The sequence below is a fragment of the Pogonomyrmex barbatus genome, unplaced genomic scaffold, assembly GCF_055798465.1.
Source record: "Pogonomyrmex barbatus isolate J1 unplaced genomic scaffold, ASM5579846v1 scaffold9, whole genome shotgun sequence".
Classification (NCBI taxonomy): domain Eukaryota; kingdom Metazoa; phylum Arthropoda; class Insecta; order Hymenoptera; family Formicidae; genus Pogonomyrmex; species Pogonomyrmex barbatus.
Window position 1 is genome coordinate 5,105,089 of NW_028297193.1, and position 16,568 is coordinate 5,121,656.

Sequence of the window (16,568 nt, forward strand, 5' to 3'; positions counted from 1 at the left end):
ACAAATATTTACGTAAGAAGATAAGAAGCAAGCGATGTTTATATACTTAGGGTAACGCTTCAGAAATATTGTCCAGTCAGTTTCGCATTGTCACCATCGTCTGTTTTAGAAACATTTAGTGTAATTTAGGAAAATGATAAACGCGAAGATTATCGACATCGAAGTGAAAGATATTCGCTTCCCGACATCATTAAATCATGATGGGAGTGATGCAATGGTATACAAATTATCTATTTTATTAATATATAGATAAATAAACAAACATGTTGATATTTCATTGGTTTAAAATGACACAACTACTTCAATTTGTGTCCTGGATTAATCATTTTTTTCAAATATTAACGTTTTTTAATGATTAACTGTCGAAATTAAGTTCAATGTCTTAATCTTTTTCTTATAACAGCATACCGATCCTGATTATTCTTGCGTGTATATAATAATTAAAACAGACAAGGAATATAAAGGATATGGCCTCACATTTACGTTGGGAAGAGGAACTGAAATCGGTACGTGTATTAATAATATTCTAAATATGTACATCATTTTTTCGTCATCAATAATAATTTTTACAGTCGTGCAAGCATGTAAGGCCTTGGCTAAGATTGTAATGTATCGAAGACTAACATGGATTTACGATGATTTTGCGAAATTTTGGAGGCGTTTATCAAGTGATTCGCAATTGAGATGGGTAATATATAGTGAATGATGTAATAATTAAAATGTCACATTCATCAAGATATCTATTTTTGAATGTTTTAGGTCGGTCCAGAGAAAGGTGTGATACATCTAGCTATGGCAGCTATTATAAACGCATTGTGGGATCTGTGGGGACGGATCGAGAAAAAGCCTGTCTGGAAGCTTCTTTCGGACATGAGCCCCAAGGAGCTCTGTTCTGTTATAGACTTTAGATATGTGTAAGTCGAAATTTTACGTATTACTGAAGCACCGAAGCATTGTACTTATGTTCACGATAGACTTCTGTGTATACGTTCCCATGCAGGAGAGATGAGATAGACGAGGTTAAAGCGACACAAATACTTGAGAAAAAAATGAAGCTCAGAAAAAAACAGGAAAAGGAGCTTCTGAAGAACGGATATCCCGCGTACACGACTCAGGTTGGATGGTTGGGTTACAGCGACCAGCAAGTCGAAGATCTCTGCAAGAAATTCTTGGACCTTGGTTATACAGCGTTCAAAATCAAAGTAGGCAGGGACCTACAAGATGACATTAAAAGATGTGAACTAATACGCAAGGTGATAGGTTACGAGAATAAATTGATGTTGGACGCAAACCAAGTGTGGGACGTAGACGAGGCGATCAAGTGGATGCTGGAGTTGGCGAGATTTAAACCCTTTTGGATAGAAGAACCAACATCTCCTGATGATATTCTTGGACACGCGACGATACTTCAAGAGTTACAGAAGCAGAATATCGGAGTGGCCACTGGCGAGATGTGCGCGAATCGCGTCATGTTCAAGCAGTTATTAAAATCCAAAGCAATCAGCTATTGCCAAGTAGATTCGGCGAGGATGGGCGGGATTAACGAGATCCTAGCTGTATACTTAATGGCATACAAACATGGAAGTAAGTTAATCAATAATGAAATTTTTTATATTTAATCTATTTTTTTGAATATGTCAAGATGTAACTATCGACGAATCTAATATTAGTTTCTACCAATGTAGATTAATTTTAATCTAGATTTACTCTTTACATCTTCTTCTAATTGTTAGTACTAAAAAAGGAGATAAAATATAAATTAAATCGAAATTAAAATTAATTTACATTTTGATAGAAATATTAGAGATGGAGATAATGTGACTATTTCTCTCTTTTACAGTACCAGTTTGTCCTCATGCTGGTGGAGTGGGTTTATGCGAGATGATTCAGCATCTTCAAATGTGGGACTACATTTGCTTAAGTCAGACCACTCACAATCGTATGATAGAATTTGTAGATCAACAACACGAACATTTTGAGGATCCTGTTCGCATTGAGAATGCTTGTTACATGCCGCCTATGAATCCTGGATACTCAACTAAACTTAAGGACGAATGTATCTTAGAATACGCTTATCCAAATGGCAAGCAATGGAAAGACAAGGTTACTGAAGAAATAGAAGAAAAAGATAATTAAAGATTTTTTAAGCAAATCATATGAATCCATTCTCTTATAAAAACAATTTATAAATGTACATCCTTTAATTATAATTGATAAAATATATATATTTTCCATAAATTTTACATAAATATATAAACATAAAAATATAATATCATCTCACTTAATTTTCAATAAACATAATCTTTGTAAAATCCCATACTAAATAAATAATTCTATCTCCATGTTTACACCAAATGCTTCATTGATTATAAATTATAAATTGATTATAAATTATGTTAAGATTTTTAACTAGTAACCCAGAAAACAAATAATAAATAAAACTATAATACTTTATAGTTTAGAATTATTCAAGCGAGATTTCACATAGTTTGTCTGCAAAAAATAAATAGCAATATATATAATGATAAGTTATTTTTCCAAATTTTTAGATAATAAATGTTATAAAACTTTCATATACTTACACTTACAAACCAATATGTATTGTGACTGAACATTATTTTTTTCAAAGTATTCATTTTCTCTACTGGCGAGATAACATGTAAATGCAAATGATTAATAGTATTAAATGGCGGCCAATGAAATCCTGTTCGTGTAGATGCAGGATCAAGACCGAACTTTTCGGAGATAATATCTACAGTAGCAATGATCTTATCAACTGAAATTCAGACAATTAAAGAATAATCAGATTATTTACTCAATATTTAATTATAGATTCCAAATTTATACTTTTGGGAAATACATATATATGTTTTATTTTTTAAAAACAAAAGAAAGACTTTTATATCCATTTTTAGCATTGTAGATGAATCTTAATCTTAGTTTATTTTTTATCCTTTCCTAATTATTAAAAAAAGACAATAAATAAGTTGAATCAAAATTAAAATTAATCTATATTGATGATAACTTTAGACTTTAAACTTACATATTACATATATAAGAAATATTTGATAAACACTCTGCTAACTGATGTAACAAATAAATAAGTTGTAGGCTTATAAATTTATTTAGTAAAAATTAACCGACACCTAATGTAATTTTCTAGTACTCACAAAGTTCAGAGTCTTCTGGTTTAAGCGTTTTCGCATTGCGTACATGTTTATTCGGTAATATCAAATAATGATGCGTGGAAGCTGGATTAATGTCCTTAATACACGTAACATCGTCATCCTAGTAAAAAAAATATGTTCATATTACCATATATCTATTTCTATATTCGAACATTAAATTTTATGCGTGTCATCGAGCTGTCAAATAATTATATTTTGAGGTTAAAAGTTGCACCTCGTAAATTTTTTCACTAGATTCTTCATTTCTAATAATTTTACAGAAAAGACAATCTGCCACTTGTAGAGCCATTGAAATTCACCGTCAATCAAATATATACTTAATTACAATTTACTGTGGAAGCCTAAATTAACGGAATATCACCAGGCCGTACACACACACGCCGTGTGTACGTCAAGTATCTTTCGAGCAATCGAGCAATCGAGCCTTCGAAAAATCGTCGAAGTTATCAGTAGCACATATTCGGATAGGAGGTTAAAGAAGTATATCATATCGGCTTTCTCAAGACCAACGGAAGATAAAAAAGAATCAGAAATATAGCCGTCTCTCATTGAACTATAAGCACATTGATACACAAATATCTGTATATTCAATTTTTCGAAAGAGAGAAAGCGTTCTTACGATGCTTCATACAATCTCCTTCAAAATTTCATTAGTTATAAGTTATTTATAATAATTAATAAAGCATGGATATACTCAATATTTGTGGAAAAAAATTTGAATTTTATATTATATTACACAAACATTTTTTACATCACTAATCTCTTTTATTTCTCTCTCTCTTTCTCTCTTTCTCGATTGGCTGGTCTCTGCTTGTGCTCTTTTTCGTATTATTATAGTTCAGTAGGGTTTACGTGGGTCTTTCTAGATTCCCGGATAATCGCCAAGTTAACAGGGTAACACGTTGAGCGAAGAGGTTTCTAAGTAGCTCCCTCCTATATACTCCCCCACCAATCAGCGCGCGGATACGGCCAACCCCTCCAGACGCACTCCGGCTAATCAGCGCGTCGATGCCGCCATCCCTGCTAGACGCGCTCTGACCAATCAGCGTGCTGATACAGCAGGCATCCCCATCAGCTACGCCCCGGCCAATCAGTGCGCTCAAGTGGGCGGGCAGAATGAACGCTACTACTCGCTTACTTCTTCGCTTATCGTGTTTCCTTGTTAACTTGGCGATTTTTCGAGCGTCTAGAAAGACGCGTATACGCCTGTATTCTTAGCTCTACGTTACCGTCCGACGATAAACACATCTTGGAAGAGAGGAATGAATGAGTTGCCTTACTCGTCTACCTCTTTAACCTCCTCGCCTAATATGTATTCCTGATAACTTTGACGACTTTTCGAATGCTTAAGATATGCAAGAATCACTTTGCGTCCGACGTATGTACGACGATTCGATATTCAATAGGAGATTTTTAGGGTTTCTAAATAGAGAGCGTATACTTATATTGTATACATTTTAAAATAAGAAAACATATTTATAAAATAATATAACAAAATTTAGCATGAAATTTATAATCTGTAATTATATGGGTGTATTTATGGAAATGAGATGTAGAAATATTGATCTTTCTTTAAATATTAATAATTGTTTGCGCAACTTTGAAATATTATTAAAACTTCGCAATTATATTATAGTTCTGTCTAATAATTTATTTTAAACAAATATATAATTTTTATAACAAAATATTTTGTTTTTTTAAACAAAACAAATTTTTTAAATTTATTTTACTGGCCCATATTATCTCTGTTCCTTTTCGACTTATTATGCAGTATCGCTATATTTTTATAAATAATATTTAATGTAATAAATATTTCATAACTTTTAATCTAAAATCTATTGAACAAAACTTTGATGAATATAATCGTTAAATTTTTAATTCAAATATCGATTATTAACAAAATTATTGTATAAAATGTAAATGGATAGTCATAATATTTTCTCCTCTATATATAATTAGAAATATTGCAATATAAAATATTATACATTCAACATGATTAAATTTTAAATAAATGATTCTTGAAATACATATGAATCAATTTTTTGAAAATGTTTATCGAATGTTTGAAAATAGTCAAATAACATGTTCTGACTTGTTTTGTCAATTTGCAATCGTTCTCTTGTTTATTATGTTCTTGAAAGAAAGTAAATTATATAAAATATTTTCATATTAAATTGGATTTATCTAATTTTTGACAAATATAATTAAAAAATTTTATGGTGATAATATTGCAACAAATCATTTATTTTTTTAGTGCAATTGCGAAATTTTTATTAGTTTATGATGATGCCATTATTATGCAATGTTTCCATAATTTATTTATTGAAGATGCATCTCCATATGCATATAATGTTTTAATAAATTTATAATTTTCGGGAAAAATCGATAATCTTTGAAAAAATGTTCTTAGAATATGACGACTTGATTTCGAAAGTCTTAAAAACTCACTTGCATTGATTATTCAAATACTTTTGTATCCATACAAACACAACATTAATTCTAGAATTTTCAAAAAATATTGATAAACGTATATAATGTTATAAAAATCGCAAGCCTGAATTTATAGCAAAATATATTGGAGCAATAGATTTAAAAATATCGCAAATAATGATGAAATATGATGAAAATATTGACGATGAGAATATATTGATGATAAATTAATCAAAGACGAGCCGACAAAATGGCGTTTCATCGCATAGCGGTGATAGATTGATTCGAAAAACACCCGTTTCGGAATCATAGTTAGATAGTTTTATCTGTTAAATTAACAATTCTAAGTTTAATATATATCAAGAATATTGTAAAATAAGTAATAATTGATACGTAATCAATCAAAAAATAAATATGGATTCCCAAATCAAATTAAAAAAAGAATTTAATATTCGTCTTTTTTTTAATTTTTATAAATTTTCCATTTGTCTAACTGCACGTTGATTATTGTTTAACCTTGCAGTAGAAGTTAGAATACTGAACAAATGTTATTAAATTGGTCATCAATTTAATGTTATCAACGATTTTTAGGCATCTTATAAACCTACAAAAAATTATTGCAAAGAGTTATGGTAAAAATTATTTATTGTAATCAAATTGAATAAATTATTTATCATTGTTTAAATGCATTTCTAATGCGATATAATTTTACATAAAATCTTTTTAGTTCTTTTTGCCATCGTATCAGAGCAGAGAGAGAAATAATAATATGCGAATCAAAGCAATAATATATTATAAATTTATGATTTATAAATCTACTTTAAATGTGATGATACAAAATAAATATACAAAATAAATTTTACGGATCGTATACTTTTCGCTTCTTGATCCAAAATCTTAATAAACACAAATATTTATTTCTAATAACCGACGATATTTCTAGAACATATTTTGTATTCTAAGACAAGGACATTTTTTGATTAATCATTTAATAACGTGCCGTCGTTAACATAGTTTTGCGAATATTTCGTACGATAAAGGAAAATGATAAACGCAGAAATCACCGATATTGAAGTGCATAATGTAAGATTTCCGACATCAACACGAGCTTTCGGAAGCGACTCAATGGTACGCATTATGATGTATTAATTTTTTTATTATTTTATTATTTAACATCAAGAAAATAAAGATTTTAAACGCATAAATCGATTTTTATTATCGTATAGAATGACGTTTATCATAATTAACTTTTTCTAATAGCATGGCAAACCCAATCATGCTTGCACATATGTAATAATCCACACTAACACGCAGTTTAAAGGATATGGCATTACAGCGACTTTAGGAAGAGGAAATGAATTTGGTATGTGTATTAATAATAATTAGCTGTCTTTCTATCTTTCTCGTTGTTCCTTATTAATAATAACTTGTAGTGGTGTTAGCGTGCAAGCTCATGTTCGAAGATCACGTGAAGGGACAAACGACAACAGAGATCTACTCTGATTTTGCGTCATTTTGGAGAAAGTTAACGAATGACGTGCAATATCGATGGGTAATAAAATGGCACGTGAATATCAATTGTATTAATTAAAGTATTAATTTCTTGGATATAATTCGGATATTTTAGATCGGGCCAGAGTGCGGTGTGGTACATTTAGCCACAGCAGCTATCGTGAACGCATTGTGGGACTTGTGGGCACGTATAGAGGATAAACCTCTTTGGAAGTTGCTCACAGACATGTCGCCTGAACAGCTCGTTTCCACGATGGAGTTTAAATATATGTAAGCCAAAATGTTATATAGCTTTGTTATGTAGCTTTTTATATCTGTAACGAAATTAATATTTGAAAGATTTTCATTGAAAGAATCTATGTAAAGTAATTTTTAATTCTATTTTATATTAAAAATTTTTTTAAATATTAAACTTTCTTTTAAATTTCATTAAAGATATAATTTTATATTATTAGAGTATAATTTTATTAGAGTACAATTTTATTAGACTTATAGTTTTTTATTTTATTTTATATTCAAAATTCTTTTAAATATTAAAAGCTTTCGAGCTTTATTAGAGGTATAAAGTAACGATTTTTTGTTTTATTTTATATTCGAAATTCTTTTAAATATTAAGAGCTTTCGAATTTTATTAGAGATATAAGGTAACAATTTTTTATTTTTCGTTATATTTAATATCTTTTTAAATGTGAAGCTTTCGGATTTTATTAGAAGTATAAAATAGCCATTTTTTTTGTTTTATTTTATATTCACAATTCTTTTAAATATTAAGCTTTTGAATTTTAGAAATACACAAAATATGCGTAATATGCGTAATATAAAAGATTTTGTATTTCATTTTATATTTAAAATATTTGTTCTTTTATATGTACAGTAGAGACGTGATAACCGAGGAGGAAGCAATAAAAATACTTAAAGAGCAATTGCCATATAAAGAGCAATACGAGAAGCATCTACTGACAAAAGGATATCCAGCATATACCGCTGATATCGGATGGTGGAATTATAGCAATCAACAGATGAGAAGTGCCTCTAAGAAATTCCAAAAACTCCGTTTTAAGGAATACAAGACGTTTGTGGGTAACACGATTTCTGAAAGCTGTCAGAGGTGCATTTTGTTACGCCATGTATTGGGCAAGAAGAAGAGAATAATAATAGACGCGAGTCAATTCTGGGATCAGGACGAAGTGGAACATGTTGCGAAACGTTTGGCACACTATCGGATTTTTGGTATCGAAGATCCGTCATCTCCCGATGATTTTTTAGCGTATACCGAGATGCGCGATGAGTTAAATTATCGATTAATATACAAAGTTGAAGTGACCTGCGGTGAAACATGCGCAAACCGTGTCCAGTTCAAGCAGTTCTTGAAAAATGCCGCGATCAATTACTGGAATCTCAACGTAGGGAGACTCGGCGGAGTTAACGAAGCTCTAGTTGTATGTTTAATGGCAAAAAAACATAACAGTAAGTTCGCGATTAATAATAATTATATCTTTTAAATTCTATATAATATACTTCAGAAAGTAGCTTTTCGGAGGCAATTTTCATCTAGTGAAACGCAATTTCTTTTGTTTATAGTACCTGTATGGGGACATGCTGGTGGAATAGGCTTAGGCGAAATGAATCAGCATCTTCAAATATGGAGCTTCATCTGCTTGGGGAATCATAATGCTAAGATGGAATATGTAAGTCATCAGCATGGATATTTTGAAAATCCTGTACACGTGAGCAATTTTCATTTCGTCCTGCCTAAACGTGCTGGATTTTCAACTAAGCTTAAAGATAAATGTATTGTACGATGGTCTTACCCAGAAGGTTCACGATGGAAGGATTTATTTAAAACAATTTAAAACAGTTTTTCCAGAACAAATATTGAATAACGAATTATACAAAATAAAATGCTAATAAAAACCAACAATATAAAATTATAAAAGTAACTGTAGAAATTTTTGATACAAGTATACATAAATGGATGTTTATACATATTATTTAGTTAAAAAATTATAAAATGCATTTACTTTGAAATATATAATCTTCAGCAAAATGTGTTAAATATTTTTGTCCTCACAGTTGCATGAAATCTGCAAAAATTAATTTGTCCACTTCGCATATAGAAAATAAAAAAGATGAAAAAGAAAGAATACTAAGACTCATATTATATAAATCAAAAACATTGATGTGCTTGTATTACTTTTTAATTTAAAATATATATAAACTGTACATATATATATATATATATATATATTTATAAGTAGCATATATCTATATGTATATTTGTATGTAATATAATTAATGTGAGCATGATAAATTAATAATGCGTGTAAAATATTTATACGAGTGGCAGTTGAGCTGAGAGAATCTTAAATTTTTCTAAGAAATTGATAAAAGTCATATCTATCTATTCCATAAATATTTACCGTCTTATGCTTCGTGGAAAATTTATATCTTTCTTCTTTCAATAGAACAAATAAAATGAAAATAAATTGAAAATTAATAAAGACCCTAATCATTATCAGTCCATTATATGGAATATATTTCAAATTATTAGCACACAAGCGATTCTCATCATAAAATCCTTCATAGCGCAATATATTATCGAACTAGAGTAGCCAATATCATTCTGCGAATGGACATAAATTGCTTTGATTTCAAATTATTGATATTATTCATGTAAATTAATTTTATTAATTTTATTAAAGTTATTAATTTATTAATTTTATCCAAAAAATTAATAAATAAACTGTTCGCTAATTTCGTGAAAATGAAACGCGAAAGTAATTCGAGAAAATGAAATTATTCATAAATCTTTTAAATTAAAATAAATTCTGATCCGAACGTTTATACATATGTAAATTTCACATGTATACAAATTATATATATATGAAATATTATATTGTATATATTTAGTTTATACATATATAAATTTCATATATAGATATATAAATTATATAAATATTATATACATATAAAATGTATATAATTATATATATAATTATATATATATAAAATATTATATTTCAGCCATTCGCATATTATAAATATCGCTTTCTCATTTTGTATTTAAATTTAGATAGTACTAAAATTAGATGTATACGCTTTTTCCTCTACCAATACATGCTCACGAATCCTTTTTACGCAAAATTATCATGCAAGAAATATTCTTCGTTTCAAGAATTTGCTATATTTGAATTATAATAATTATTTGATAATATAAGATGTAAAATTAAATTTTATAAAAATATTTAAAAAAAATTATTGCTACAAATTCTTGCGATCGATTGTAATGTAGCAACAATAAACGTTACTTCTCTTGCATGATTTCGCTTAATAGGATCCTATCGTCCGTTGTTAGTATCTAATTCTTACCCACTGTTTCAATGTAGGTGACTTATATACTAGAAGTTTTCATTGGGGCACCCCCCGATGTCTGTACAGTATGTTCTTTTTATAAATAACTCTTATAAATTAGTATAATCTACGTGTCTTATTCCGACATAAAAATCATACAATGTACATATAATCATACAATGTAATGCTTGCTTAACGGCGATCCACTTTTAATACTGCGGGTAAATTCTGCTCTTCGCTATCGTGGTATGTGTGAATGTGCTTTTGTAATGACATTCTCTCCGATCGGTCTCCAATCTTTTAGAATACCTCCCGCACCTGTTTGTTTCAAGAGTTGTTCAAGGAGCTGCCGCGACGAATCGAAAAGTTCGGAGCTTAAGCTAACTTAATACTCTAGTAAAGAGGTAAGTTTCAGCTGCCCGGGTAAGGCATTTGATCTGGAAGGGCGGATGAGTGATTCTGGTTGGGGCTCTGATGGAAATGTGGACTGGTGCCATCCTGCGAGATATCACCGACGACGGGTTCCTCGTATTTGCCTCTCTTGAAACGCCCATACAGTGACGAATATGGCAGATTATAATGGATCGCTGCTTGATTTATGCTCATGTGCCCTAATCTGTAACAGCAAATTCAGGGACATTCATAGAATGATTTATTATACATTTATACATATAAAAATTTCCATAAAAAATGCATTCATATAATTGAAAACTACAAAGGATTTGAAATGTGTTGCAAATATTTAAAACTTTTAAGACATGTATGTCTAATAAATAAAATTTATTAAACTCAAATCAACATTGATTTATTACTGGTAGTGTATTGATTTTATCGAATATAAAAAAGTGTGAATGTCAATATAGAGTCACTTATTTGATACCTGACGGCCTCGAGAGCTTCAGTCATAGCGTCTTCGCTCCACGGTGTGGGATTGCTCCTGCTAAGCTCGATTCCTTCCCGCTTGCATCTTCCATACAGGGTCCCCGTGGGTATACCGAATTCCGTCGACGCTCTCTGTACGGATGTCTGACCAGACCTTATTGCTTCTAGAGCGCGATCCAAATCGGCGGGCGTCCACGTAGTGGGACTCGCGTTGAAAGGCGCAGCCAGTCTGATGCCTTCTCTCCTCGCAATCTTGTATAATGTACTCGAAGGTATACCATATGCTTTGGACGCTTTGTTAGCCGAAATGGAACCGGTGCGTAACGCTTCTAAAGCATTGTTCAAGCTCTCGTCGCTCCAAGATTTCGTGGGACCGTCCTTTTTCGGCGTGTCAATGCCCAATCGATGCGCCCGTTGCCATAGAGTCGTCGATGGAATACCAAATGTTGCTGAAATGTTAATTTACTCATCATTATATTATTAACGCTATATTTTATAAAAATTCGATTTATTAAATTGATAAGAGATAAAAGTCAATAAGAACCAACACTATCATTGGTGTGCAAATTCCGAGAGTCTATAATAATAATTTCTTTATTAAATCAAGATCTTTAAAATGCATTAATAATATAAAATTAATCATCAATTTAATAATTGTGATATTATTTCAGTTTTAATTTGGAACTTATTAAAAATTATAACTTTATCTAATATGGAAGAAATATTCATAGATTTCAAATAAGAGCAGAATTTTTGAGGATTAGTTCTAATTCCAAAATGATTAAATGATTTACATAATTACACAATTGACAATAGAATGTTCAAAGCGAATGGCGATACGGATGTCATTTCTGTTTTCTTACCCGAGGCTTTTGTCAGGCTCATGTTGTGATTTCTCAACGCCTCCAAAGCCGCGTCCATGTCTTCCTGCGTCCACGATTTCGATCCGTGATGATGCGAGCTGGATTGTCCGCTGTGCCCCCTCGAATTGTTCTCGCCCGAATCCGACTGACCGGAGCTTCCCGACGGCATCAGTCCCAGCAGCTCCGGCGTTATCATCATCATGTTGTCGCTGTCGGCGGCATTCTTCGAACTAACGCTCGCCCGATCCGACATGTGGCTGTCTATGTCGATCGTGTCCGAGGAGTCCATCGTGTGCAGCGTCTCGAACTTGATTTTGACGCTGTCGCAATTCTGAATCTCTGCGAACAGGCCGCGGGAAATAGGCATGACACGCCGCTGCTGTTGGCGTTTCGTATCGGGGAAGCCCGACATCGATAACTTTCGCGACGGTATATGTCTTCGCCGTGGGACTCGCGGAAGTTACTCTCCGCGTAAGCCTCGATGGCACCTGAGAGGATCGATAAGCGAGCGCTGTCGAAGGCAAAACTGGACGCGGAAGGACGCTAAATGAGGTTGCGTGGGCTGGTGCTACGGACCGAGCAACGCAAATCTAATCGCGACCAGTTAAGCGTGATTAGGCCAATTATTTTGATTCCCTGTCCGCCTAATGACCGGCTGCACTTTCAGCCCGATAGTGTTTTGCTCCACGCCGCGTCCAAGAGACGAATAGAAACGTACGACGGTCGGCCGACGTTGAATGGCCCGAGTAAATGGGAGACTTCTATCGGGCGGTGATAGCGAAACAAGACACGATGATCATCGATACACTATTGGATATATTTAGTCATCCAACTGCGGAGTTCGCGAGAATAACACTCGAATATCCAACTTTGCCAATGTAGATTACCTTCAATCTCGGTTTATTTTAATCTTCATTTTTTTTTCTAATTTTTAAAAATAACAAAAGATACAAAGTCAGTTAAACCGAGATTAAAGTTACAATATACATTGGTAGAAGTGGACATAAATCTGATAGAACCAGAGAATTTTTGCGAAAAGAACTTCTAGCTAGAATCATATATTTCCAAAGGCAATAAAATTAACGTAAAATACTTAAACCAAACATAATCTTGTTGCTTTACCGCGATGAATTTTTTGTAGACTTGAGTCGCGATTTACACATATGCTTACTAAATATTATCATCTTAAGAAATTAGTGTTTTTACTGCATTTGTGCGCTTGAAAAAGGTTCCTTTATAGTTCTTAAAATATGCATATAGTTTTCCCTTTATTACCCTTTCGTGACCAACAAGATATATGCGTCCCATTTACAATATCTCTTCGCGATTAAGTCCGCTGGGACCATTCTCCCTCCGCCCTAGTTTTATTTTGTGCTGTTTATTAGTAAAAATTGTCAAAAAAAAAAAAAAATTCGAAAAAAATTAAAAGTGATTACTTTTCTTTTTTTTATGCACTTGTATGATTACAACGATCGTCGTCGAGAATCGCTATTCTCTCGAGGGGTAAGAAACAGTACTCAAGAATCGTAAAGTTTTATACCTGTATGATGATCTGGATCCCTCAAGTGAGTGATGGTGGTGCCGACCAGGGTGGCGCTGGGAGGGGTAGGTTGAGTCTCGGGGGGCAAATCGACCTCTCCGGGATCCGGATGATGGCCATAGTGCCCTAGCCCTGTGTGACAAAACATGTCACCTTTTTATTTAACGTGAAAAGGGTCTGTCCTGATCGATTCTGGAAACGGTAAATCGCCCCACACCTGGGAGCTCCCGAATAACCGCGACAAAAATGTTTCTTTCTTTTTTTCAAATCTGTTCACAAGATATCTATTCACATCAAAACTTAAAATGCACATAGTGTGCTGACAAATATTATTTGGAAAAAATTTTTGTAATAAACCAAAACAATTTGTATAAGAAAAATAAATTGATTTTTAACATTTAGATTTTATTAAAAAACCAATAAAAAAAAAAAAAGAATAAAATTTGACAAGTACGAAGTTCCAGGTGTGGGGCAAAAATTTTACGCGGTTTACTTACCGTTGTTGTTACTTGTGCCGTTACCGTTGTTGTTATTATTATTATTACGTTGGCAAGTTTCCAATGCTACTGCTGCTGTTGCTGTCTCCGTGCACTCGTCATCTTCAGCCTGCCAGTCCCGGTGGTTCTGCGGAATATCCGGTACGAATTTAGCGTCGACCCTGACGAGATCGAACCGCCCGAAGACACGGGACAGCCGTTGCGTTTTCCTCACTTCGTCTTTTTCAACGCGTATCAATTCTCTTTACAAGCGATCAATTCTCTACTACTATAGCTAAACTTCAGATGAGTTCTATCTATGTTGCGATAATTTTTTCACATAACACAAATTTAAATTTTTTATAAACATAATCTAGACACGGAAAAATGGCTTTTTGCTGAAGCATAAAAACTTGACCAGATACAGATCTAGAAATCTAAAATTTTGTTGAACCATCAAAATAATTACGCTATGATGGTTGTTAGAATATTAAAATTTTCTCATTAATTGAAAATTTTCTCTTAATTTTCTCATTAATTAAATTTTCGCTTAAGTGTTCTAATCATTTTGATGGTTCAACGAAACTATTTTCAAATCTATATTTAGCCAAATTTTTATCGCTTTAGCAAATCGTTCTTTCGGTATATTATTATAATATTTCTGAGTTCTTTTGTAAGTTCTTATTAAAAATTAAAAATTAAGTAATAGATTTATCTTCGATAATAAATCAGTTTTATAAATAACTTCTGGATAGGCACTAAAACTGAAAAAATTTAAAAAAAAACTTCAAAACTACATATCGTATTTATATAATTATAAGCACTCTTCTCGATGTTTCATAAAATATACATTTAATTACAGTTTAGTGCCTAATAATCTTATTTTTGAAATTATATAAATTCAAGGACAGTTATTTTTGCTGCCAACTATGTGCTACTATTTTTAACGGTCTATATATATATATATATATATATACCGATTGCTCATCTATTTAATTATTACAATTAAGTTTTGATAATAAAATAGAGTAGCTGAACATTGAAAACAGCTTTACAAGGAAACCTCTCGAAATGTCAAATTCTGTGTTTAGTAGTTTTGTAAACACATAAATAATGGATTACATAAATAAATTTAAAAAATATCATTAATTGCGACTAAAAATGATTTTTAAGAAACTTTGTAAATAAAACGGATCTTAGATTTTTTCGTTACATCTTAAAAATTCTAAAATATAAAAAAATGTTATATATTTTATAATAAAATTAACATTTAAATATTCACTTTAACAATATTAAAAAAAATTATTTTTAAAAATGTTCAATTTTTTTTTGAAAATAATTATTTTTTAGAAATATTACTTATCAATAAATAGAGGTAATATTATTATAAAACTTTTGTATACAATTTTTTTGTCTTAAATAATTTTTGAGATATAAACTCTAAAGAAAAAAATCTAAAATCCATTTTACTTATAAGAGATGGTTTCATCCCTAAAAATAATTTTTTAGCCACAATTGATATTTTCTAAATGTATCTATTTATCTTATCTATCTATGTATACAAAGTTTTATTAAAATCAGAATTTAACACTTGGCAAGGATCTCTTGTTAGTCGCATCTCTCAGGTAGGGGAAGTTACCTCTTTGTTATCGCGGCTATAATCGTTGTTGGCTTCTTCTTCTTTGTAACGATCGTAATGTCTCGGGTCGGTGGCACGCGGCTCAAACGTGGGCCGCTCAATTCTGGGTCTCTTATACCGTTGGTGATGCTTCTTCAGCTTTGTGTAGTTCAATCTCGGGGTGCCGGACTCCCTCGGCGGCGAGCTCAAGCTCACAGGTGGCGGACCGTCTCTGTTCTCCGGCACCTCGCACAAGCCCTTGATCTTCAGCTGGTCGGCCGTCTTCAAGAGCGACTGTGGAAGAAACGGAAATCACTTTAAGTCACCAAGGCTCAGTTGTGTAACTTCAAAGTAACGCGCATCCGTTACCGTACCACTTCTAAAAACATGCTTAACGAAGAACATACATATTTGATTAGAGACATAATGTCTCCTAAGATGTCTCGGCACGTTTCCTGTTCGTTAAAATATTATTGGTTTCTAACACAAGAATTGTTGCAATTTCGTATTAGAAATTTCCATAAAGATCTCAAGAATTAACGTTTATGAGTTACCGTATCCATCACGTGGAGGAGGCGACACACTGAGTGTCCTCGCTCCTGAGTGATTAATTCGTTAATTAACGAAATCGCATAATCGAGAGCAGCCGTGTGCGGGAACGCATGCGAAAAGGCGGCCGCGCTGGCGGATCAAGGCGCGAGAGCGCGG

General features: G+C 32.2%; 4 protein-coding genes across 5 annotated transcripts in view; 2 read left to right on the plus strand and 2 right to left on the minus strand.

Annotated features, from left to right (window-relative positions):
• Nucleotides 1-33: 33 nt before the first annotated feature.
• Nucleotides 34-2,355, plus strand: LOC105429045 (mitochondrial enolase superfamily member 1-like). The gene is made up of 6 exons (XM_011641749.3): nucleotides 34-217; nucleotides 404-506; nucleotides 573-688; nucleotides 760-914; nucleotides 1,001-1,584; nucleotides 1,841-2,355. Exons 1-6 carry the CDS (start codon nucleotides 134-136, stop codon nucleotides 2,134-2,136), a joined length of 1,338 nt encoding a protein of 445 aa, XP_011640051.2. The 5' UTR covers nucleotides 34-133; the 3' UTR covers nucleotides 2,137-2,355.
• Nucleotides 2,200-3,659, minus strand: LOC105429046 (adenosine 5'-monophosphoramidase HINT3). Its single transcript, XM_011641750.3, has 4 exons — nucleotides 3,403-3,659; nucleotides 3,171-3,288; nucleotides 2,583-2,776; nucleotides 2,200-2,493 (listed from the first exon to the last, which is right to left on the minus strand). The coding sequence occupies exons 1-4, from the start codon at nucleotides 3,475-3,477 to the stop codon at nucleotides 2,452-2,454; spliced, it is 429 nt and encodes a 142-aa protein (XP_011640052.2). The 5' UTR covers nucleotides 3,478-3,659; the 3' UTR covers nucleotides 2,200-2,451.
• Nucleotides 3,660-6,514: 2,855 nt separating this feature from the next.
• LOC105429044 (mitochondrial enolase superfamily member 1-like) lies at nucleotides 6,515-9,177 on the plus strand. Its single transcript, XM_011641748.3, has 6 exons — nucleotides 6,515-6,746; nucleotides 6,879-6,981; nucleotides 7,052-7,170; nucleotides 7,246-7,400; nucleotides 8,005-8,597; nucleotides 8,712-9,177. Exons 1-6 carry the CDS (start codon nucleotides 6,663-6,665, stop codon nucleotides 8,981-8,983), a joined length of 1,326 nt encoding a protein of 441 aa, XP_011640050.2. The 5' UTR covers nucleotides 6,515-6,662; the 3' UTR covers nucleotides 8,984-9,177.
• Nucleotides 9,178-9,312: 135 nt separating this feature from the next.
• Psq (pipsqueak) overlaps nucleotides 9,313-16,568 on the minus strand; it is a 38,732-nt gene continuing 31,476 nt past the window's right edge. For both annotated transcript variants that reach the window (XM_011641747.3, XM_089084980.1), the window contains 6 exons: nucleotides 15,882-16,154; nucleotides 14,264-14,390; nucleotides 13,767-13,919; nucleotides 12,227-12,565; nucleotides 11,362-11,812; nucleotides 9,313-11,097 (listed from right to left, as the gene is read on the minus strand). In XM_011641747.3, coding sequence (XP_011640049.1) covers nucleotides 10,893-11,097; nucleotides 11,362-11,812; nucleotides 12,227-12,565; nucleotides 13,767-13,919; nucleotides 14,264-14,390; nucleotides 15,882-16,154 — 1,548 coding nt within the window. In that variant the 3' untranslated portion in view covers nucleotides 9,313-10,892. The remainder of the gene's footprint in view (nucleotides 11,098-11,361; nucleotides 11,813-12,226; nucleotides 12,566-13,766; nucleotides 13,920-14,263; nucleotides 14,391-15,881; nucleotides 16,155-16,568) is intronic.

Bases quoted from the DNA above. Each gene is read 5' to 3' on its own strand.
- LOC105429045 (XM_011641749.3), top strand. From the start codon at position 134: ATGATAAACGCGAAGATTATCGACATCGAAGTGAAAGATATTCGCTTC. The intron at 689-759 runs GTAATATATAGT...TGAATGTTTTAG, and splicing joins GTGATTCGCAATTGAGATGG to GTCGGTCCAGAGAAAGGTGT. The intron at 915-1,000 runs GTAAGTCGAAAT...GTTCCCATGCAG, and splicing joins GTTATAGACTTTAGATATGT to GAGAGATGAGATAGACGAGG.
- LOC105429046 (XM_011641750.3), bottom strand. From the start codon at position 3,477: ATGGCTCTACAAGTGGCAGATTGTCTTTTCTGTAAAATTATTAGAAAT. The intron at 3,289-3,402 runs GTGCAACTTTTA...TTTTTTTACTAG, and splicing joins CTAGTGAAAAAATTTACGAG to GATGACGATGTTACGTGTAT. The intron at 2,494-2,582 runs GTAAGTATATGA...TATTTTTTGCAG, and splicing joins ATACATATTGGTTTGTAAGT to ACAAACTATGTGAAATCTCG.
- LOC105429044 (XM_011641748.3), top strand. From the start codon at position 6,663: ATGATAAACGCAGAAATCACCGATATTGAAGTGCATAATGTAAGATTT. The intron at 7,401-8,004 runs GTAAGCCAAAAT...TTATATGTACAG, and splicing joins ACGATGGAGTTTAAATATAT to TAGAGACGTGATAACCGAGG. The intron at 8,598-8,711 runs GTAAGTTCGCGA...TTTTGTTTATAG, and splicing joins AATGGCAAAAAAACATAACA to TACCTGTATGGGGACATGCT.